General features: G+C 50.1%; 1 protein-coding gene across 10 annotated transcripts in view; it reads right to left on the bottom strand.

Moving 5' to 3' along the window:
- Nucleotides 1–1,915: 1,915 nt before the first annotated feature.
- Nucleotides 1,916–7,359, bottom strand: part of LOC127581166 (galectin-6-like) — a 24,695-nt gene continuing 19,251 nt past the window's right edge. For 4 of the 10 annotated variants that reach the window (XM_052035241.1, XM_052035240.1, XM_052035242.1 and 1 more), the window contains 2 exons: nucleotides 5,479–5,647; nucleotides 1,961–2,935 (listed from right to left, as the gene is read on the bottom strand). In XM_052035241.1, coding sequence (XP_051891201.1) covers nucleotides 2,789–2,935; nucleotides 5,479–5,647 — 316 coding nt within the window. In that variant the 3' untranslated portion in view covers nucleotides 1,961–2,788. Of the gene's footprint in view, nucleotides 2,936–5,478; nucleotides 5,648–7,359 lie in introns of all 10 variants that reach the window. The other 6 variants (XM_052035235.1, XM_052035237.1, XM_052035236.1 and 3 more) reach the window with 4 other exon arrangements.

Genomic DNA, 7,359 nt, shown 5'->3' with positions numbered 1-7,359 from the left:
AAATAATATAATTGTATCCACCTCTACCACTTCCTCTGGCAACTTGTTCCAAATAACCACCACCCTCTGAGTCAAAATCTTGCCCCCCACCCCTGGTCCCTTTTAAATCGTTCTCCTCTCAATTTAAACCTATGCCCTCCAGTTTTGGACTCCCTTACCCTGGGGAAAAGACAGTGGCTATTCATATAATGATCCATTGAGTGTGTGTAGGCTGGTGAGTGGAAGGCGAGGACAGGGGAATCTACCAGGCCTTTTGCTCTATTCCTTTCTGTCTCCTTTTAACTCAGCAACACTGTTCCCTCAGTCACTCCTCATAGGCGCAAGCTTGAGATTCGAAATGCCTTCTGGTTTATTATTTCCTTTTTTTCCTTCTGTTCCTGAGGATCGAGGTGATGTGTTACCACAGCGGCCCTGAGATGACTGGTGGGTCCAATGCAGCAGATTCAGACCCTTCCACAGATGGGGTAGGCGGTGTCTGACAGGATTACCGGGCAAGTAGTTTGTGAGGCAGTGCAGTCCTTCTGCCATTCACACTGAGTCTCTGTGTGTTCTATTCATCATAGAATCACAGCACAGAAACCAGGCCCTTTGGCCCAACCTGTCCACATTGACCAATGTGCCTAATTGTGCTAATCCCATTGACCTACATTTGGCCTGTATCCCTCTAAACCTTTCCTATCCATATACCTGTCCAAGTGTCTTTTAAATGCTGTGGTTGTACCCACCTCTACCACTTCCTCTGGCAGCTTGTTCCACATACCCACCACCCTCTGCGTGAAAATGTTGCCCCCCCTCCTCCCCCACCCCTGGTCCCTTTTAAATTGTTCCCCTCTCAATTTAAACCTAGGCCCTCCAGTTTTGGACTCCCCTACCCTGGGGAAAAGACAGTGGCTATGCACGGTCCTGAGCTTCTCGATACCATCCTGAACACTCCTTATCCACCTCCAGTGGTCTTCTGCCAGGAACTCCCATGCATCAGCTGGGGTTGTGCTTTTCTTGAGGTCTTTGAGAATATCCTTGAATTTTTTCCTTTGTCTACCTGGCAATTTCTCCTTGCAACAGAGCTTAGAATAGTACAGTATGTGTTTCTGGAGTCTTCCCACTGCACATGAATTACACGAGTGCTTAATGGAGCCAACTGAGAGTAATTAGGGTCTCATTGCTGGGGATGTTGGTTCGTTTGGACTTTTAATGCACTGGAGGTTTTAATGGAGACAGCACTTGTGGTACTTTCCCAGTGCCTTGATGCATCTGTTGGAGATAGTCCAGAGCTGGGATCACTGCTGCCCAATAGATCAGGACTTCTGGCTGAGGTATGAGGTTTTGATCTTCAAGCACCCTTTTCCTCAGACAACCAAAGCTGTGCTGGCACTTTGAAGGTGGTGGTAAATCATCATCACTGACTCTCTTCACTGAGGGATTGCTACCAAAATATGAGGAATGTCCACATCTTTGAGGTGTCACCTTCACATTCCTACTTGGTTTGTGTCATCCTCAAATTTGGAAATGTTACATTTCGTCCCTTCAGCCAAATCATTGCTAAACATTGTGAATAGATGGAATCCAAGCACCAGTCCCGAGAGTACCCCACTAATCACAGTCTGCTGACCCAAGAAGGACCCATTTATTCATTCTCCTTCTTTCCTGCTACACAACCCTCACTCCACATTGGTAATGTCACCTCAGATTCCATGTGCTCTAACCGTATTCACTTATGGCCTGTGTGGGATCTTATCAACTCCTTCCAAAAATCCAAATACACATATCCATTGCTTCTCCCCCTACTTCTCTACGAGATACATCCTCAAAGAGCTTCAATCGATTATTCAAAAATGATCTCAATTTCATTAATTTAACAAGTTGGAGAGATTTTAGTTAAAGTTTTGTAGTTAGAACAATGACTGCATTATTGAATTAACAAGATTTCTTTATTTCCCATTGCAAACTTGTGTAGGGGTAAAGTTTGATGTAGGGAGCTTCATAGAAATACACACAGCTGGTATCTTGGAAAAGATCATAGAGACGACTGCTGGAGGAACTCAGCATGTGTGGAGGGAAATGGACGTGATGTTTTGGGTTGAGAACCTTCATCTGGATCCAAAATGTCCACTGTCCATCTCCCTCCACAGCTGCTGCCTGACCCACTGAGCTCCTCCAGCAGTTTGCCCTTTGCTCCGGATTTCAGCACCTGCAGTCTATTGCGTCTCCATCTTGGAAAAGGTAATCAGTCAAAACACATGGAAGTAATGAAATAAACACATTTTGCCATTTCATGGATTTATTAGTGTCATAAATTTCAGAGGTAAATCACACACAACTGCCAGTCATCAGTGGGATTAATAAAGAGGATCTTGCGAGTATGGAGAGAGCTTGTACATTTCTGTAGGGCAATTAAAGAGTCAAACAGAATGTGCAATTCCCAGGGAAAGGAGATGAGAGCAACAGCTAGGAATAGAGAAGGGAATGGGTAGAGCCTCACCTCCAGATGTGCTTTGGACATTGAGGGATTGGACCCCTCTCAGCAAAAAAAGCAACAAGCTAAAATGATTAAAGCTTAAAAGCATTCCTGCTCAAGTAAAACATGTCCAACAGGATAGTAATGATCATTAAGATTTAACCATGTGTGTGTGATCTATTACAATTTTTTCCATTAGTTGGATGACCCACATTGAACTACTGAATAATTATGGTCTGTTCCAAGTCTCACTGAAAGTTCCCCCAAACGTTTCACCCCAACACTGCACAAACAGGAGAGACCTAATACAATGTGGGATCTGGACAGCAGGCCTTAAAGGAGAACTTTAGAGAGAGTAACATCTCCTTGGATTTGCAGCTCGTTGATCTGCTGGATAGGTTGGTAGCGATAATTGAAATCAAAGGCGTGACATCCGTTGACAGATACCTTGAAGGACTGAGCCTCGCACAGAATGGTAATCTGGCAGAGAAAGAGGAAAACTATCAATGACAAACAGTATCCATTCCTGGTCTTCCCCCTCCCCACATGGCCTGGGACACAAAGGGAGGAACCACAGATTGAAGAAAGTACTGATGCTTTTATCTCCAGAAGGAGAGGTTCCCCAGTGAGAGGCTGGAAAATTCAAATGGCCCAGTGGGTGGAACTTCTTTGAGTTGATTGAGTAACTTGAGTGAGTTTTTAAAGAGGAGCTGACGAGAGTGTTTGATGAAGGTAGAGCTGTGGATGTTGTCTACATGGATTTTAGTAAGGCATTTGACAAGGTCCCTCATGGGAGGCTCATCCAGAAGATTAAGATGTATGGGATCCATGGTGAATTGGCCATTTGGATTCAGAACTGGCTTGGTCATAGAAGACAGAGGGTAGTGGTCAATGGGACTTATTCTGGCTGAAGGTCTGTGGCTAGTGGTGTTCCGCAGGGATCCGTACTGGGACCTCCGCTGTTTATGATATATATAAATGACCTGGATGAAAATATAGATGGGTGGGTTAGTAAGTTTGCAGAGTTGTGGATAGTGTAGCAGACTGGCAAAGGATACAGTGGGATATAGATCAGTTGCAGACATGGGTGGAGAAATGGCAGATGGAGTTTAACCCGGCCAAATGTGAAGTGTTGCACCTTAGGAGATCAAATGTAAAGAGACAGTACACAGTGTTGATGAGCAGAGGGATCTTAGGGTCCAAGTTCATAGCTCCCTGAAAGCAGCTACACATGTTGATAGGGTGGTAAAGGCAGCATATGGCATGCTTGCCTTTATCAGTCAAGGCACTGAGTTCAAGATTCAGGAAATTATGCTGCAGCTTTATTAAATTCTAGTTAGGCTGCATCTGGAGTATCGCATTCAGTTCTGGTCACCCCATTATAGGAAGGATGTCGAGGCTTTGGAGAGGGTGCAGAGGAGGTTTACCAGGATGCTGCTTGGATTAGAGGGCATGTGCTATAAGGAGAGGTTGGACAAACTTGGGCTGTTTTCTCTGGAGCGGCAAAGGCTAAGAGGAGATCTGATAGAGGTTTTTAAGATTATGAGAGGCATAGATAAAGTAGTCAGCCAGTATCTTTTTCCCGGGGTTGAAATGTCTAATACCAGAGGGAAGGCACTTAAGATGAGAGGGGGTAAGTTCAAAGGAGATGTTGCAGGGCAAGTTTTTTTTTGTTTTTACACACAGAGAGTGGTGGGTGCCTGGAACGCGCTGGCTGGGATGGTGGTGAATACAACAGAGGCGGTCAAGAGGCTCTTAGTTAGGCAGATGAATATGCGAGAAATGGAAGGATATGGACATTGTGTAGGCAGAAGCAATTAGTTTAGTTGGGCATTTGATTACTAATTTAAATAGTTCGGCAAAACACTGTGGGCTGAAGGTTCTGTTCCTGTTCTATGTTCTATTTATGGATAAAACCAGGATCCCAAGGAGGAGATTGTACAAAATATGGTTAGATTCCTTCCAATTAAAAAAATTAAGGGGAGATGTGATCAATGTTTCCAAGGTTATTATGTGGAACTGAGAAGATAAATGGAAATCACAATCCCCACTACACAAGGACTAGACTTGGACCATGATTCAGTTTTCTTTTTAAATGCAATCATTCACAGAATGAGGACATCATTGTACATTTACTGTCCATCCCCAATTGACCCTCAACTAAGGAGGCAGTTAAGAGTTAACCATACTGGTGGGTCGGGAATCACAAAGGGCAGACCAGGAAAAGACAACAGATTTCCTATCCGGAGTGGATTTTCATAACGATCCACTGGTTTGGTTACCATAGAGGAACTATGGTTTATTTGTTATTCCAGATTTTATTTAATTATTGGAATTTCTGAGCTGCCATGGTGGGATTCAAACTCCTGTCTCTGGATCAATGGTCCAGAGCTCTGGCTGCTGATCTAGGAACTTAACCACTATGCTACCATAACCTCAGTGTGGTCTGTTAGATGGTGAACAGGCTTGAGGGGCTAAGTAGCCAACTCGTATTCATATGGTGGGACGACATATCAAAGAAAGCAAGCATTGAGTTACCCACTCATAACCTGGAGGTGGAACTGGTGGTCTAAACACGTCCCAACTACATCCACACACTAAAAGATCCTGGAGCTCGAGCTGACAGGGAAATCCTCCACGTCAACACGCAACTTAAAATAATTTTAATTTCTTTAACCACAGGACACGGATGTCACCAACATTTATTCCACATCCCCTAATCACCTCGTGTGGTGGTGAGCTGCCTTCTTAACCATTGCTGCCCACGTGGGAATTACACGCTGTACATCTTGGATACAAAGGAGGCACTTACTTGGCCGTTTCAGGGGTGGGAATGGGTTAGAGCCAACCACATCACTGTAGACCTGGGGTCACATAGATGGAGAAGGAAGGCACATTTCCTTTCCTTAAAAGGCCAGGACTGAACACTGGGTTTTTGGAACAATCCAATGGTCCCACAGTCACCAAATGGCAACCACCCCCCCCCCCCCCCACCCAAGGGCATACCTTGGGATGGCACCCACCTCAAACTGCTGCCCAGGTACAAATGGGTTTTTGGCCAAATTCCTCTCCTCCTTGTTCCAGGAATTCTGAATGAAGCTGTTCCGTACTACAGCTTGCTCACTGCGGAACCGGCTGCTGATGTGAAAGGCGATGTCACTGGAGTTTGACGGCTTCAGATTAATGACGAAACTGTGGAGAGGAAAGAGAAACAAAAAGTCTGTCACAACACCTGCAGGCAGCAATGAGACTGTTCCACAGCAGAACAGAGAGCAGAACAGCTTACTGATCTACAATCCACAAATAAAATTCAGTTTCTCCTCATTCTCAACCCCACCTACACGTCAGTCGGGCCAACTTGTTCATCTCTCCCGAATATTTTTCCTCTTTTACTTCAGTTTTCCAGCACCTGCAGGATTTTGCTTTTGAGTGTATCCCCTCCCCAAGCAAAACAAAGCAGAGAATTTGGGACACATCCCCCGAATTCCCTCTCCCACCAAGAACAATACAAGGCCCCACAAAAAAAACACCCTCCAATAAACCACCTTGTTTGGGGAAAACGACATGAAACATTGGTTAGGTCTCAGCTAGAGAACCGTGTGCAGTGCTGGTCTCCGCACTATAGGAAGGGAGTGGGGGGGGGGGGGAGAGAGAGGGGGGGGGAGAGAGGGGGGGGGGAGAGAGGGGGGGGGAGAGAGGGGGGGGGGGGAGAGAGGGGGGGGGGGGAGAGAGGGGGGGGGGGAGAGAGGGGGGGGGGAGAGGGGGGGGGGGAGAGGGGGGGGGGGAGAGGGGGGGGGGGGAGAGAGAGGGGGGGGGAGAGAGAGGGGGGGGGGGAGAGGGAGGGGGGGGAGAGGGAGGGGGGGGAGAGGGAGGGGGGGGGAGAGGGAGGGGGGGGAGAGGGAGGGGGGGGAGAGGGAGGGGGGGGAGAGGGAAGGGGGGAGAGGGAAGGGGGGGAGAGGGAAGGGGGGGAGAGGGAAGGGGGGAGAGGGAAGGGGGGGGTCGGGAAGGGGGGCAGCGGGAAGGGGGGGAGAGGGACGGGGGGGCGAGTGACGGGGGGGCGGGAAGGGGGGGAGAGGGAAGGGGGGGAGAGGGAAGGGGGGGAGAGGGAAGGGGGGGGAGAGGGAAGGGGGGGAGAGGGAAGGGTGGGAGAGGGAAGGGGGGGAGAGGGAAGGGGGGGAGAGGGAAGGGGGGGAGAGGGAAGGGGGGGGAGAGGGAAGGGGGGGAGAGGGAAGGGGGGGGAGAGTGAAGGGGGGGGAGAGGGAAGGGGGGGGGGGGAGATGGGAAGGGGGGAGAGGGAAGGGGGGAGAGGGAAGGGGGGAGAGGGAAGGGGGGAGAGAGGGAAGGGGGAGAGGAAGGGGGGGGAGAGGGAAGGGGGGGGAGAGGAAGGGGGGGAGAGGGAAGGGGGGAGAGGGAAGGGGGGAGAGGGAAGGGGGGAGAGGGAAGGGGGGAGAGGGAAGGGGGGAGAGGGAAGGGGGGAGAGGGAAGGGGGGAGAGGGAAGGGGGGGAGCGTGGAAGGGGGGGAGAGGGAAGGGGGGGAGAGGGAAGGGGGGGAGAGGGAAGGGGGGGAGAGGGAAGGGGGGAGAGGAAGGGGGGGAGAGGGAAGGGGGGGAGAGGGAAGGGGGGGAGAGGGAAGGGGGGAGAGGGAAGGGGGGAGAGGGAAGGGGGGGAGAGGGAAGGGGGGGAGAGGAAGGGGGGAGAGGGAAGGGGGGAGAGGGAAGGGGGGGAGAGGGAAGGGGGGGAGAGGGAAGGGGGGAGAGGGAAGGGGGGGAGAGGGAAGGGGGGGAGAGGGAAGGGGGGGAGAGGGAAGGGGGGGAGAGGGAAGGGGGGAGAGGGAAGGGGGGGAGAGGGAAGGGGGGGAGAGGGAAGGGGGGGAGAGGGACGGGGGGGAGAGGGAAGGGGGGGAG

Source organism: Pristis pectinata, chromosome 21, assembly GCF_009764475.1.
Source record: "Pristis pectinata isolate sPriPec2 chromosome 21, sPriPec2.1.pri, whole genome shotgun sequence".
In the NCBI taxonomy this organism is placed as follows: Eukaryota; Metazoa; Chordata; class Chondrichthyes; order Rhinopristiformes; family Pristidae; genus Pristis; species Pristis pectinata.
This window is presented reverse-complemented; position numbering and strand designations above follow the sequence as displayed.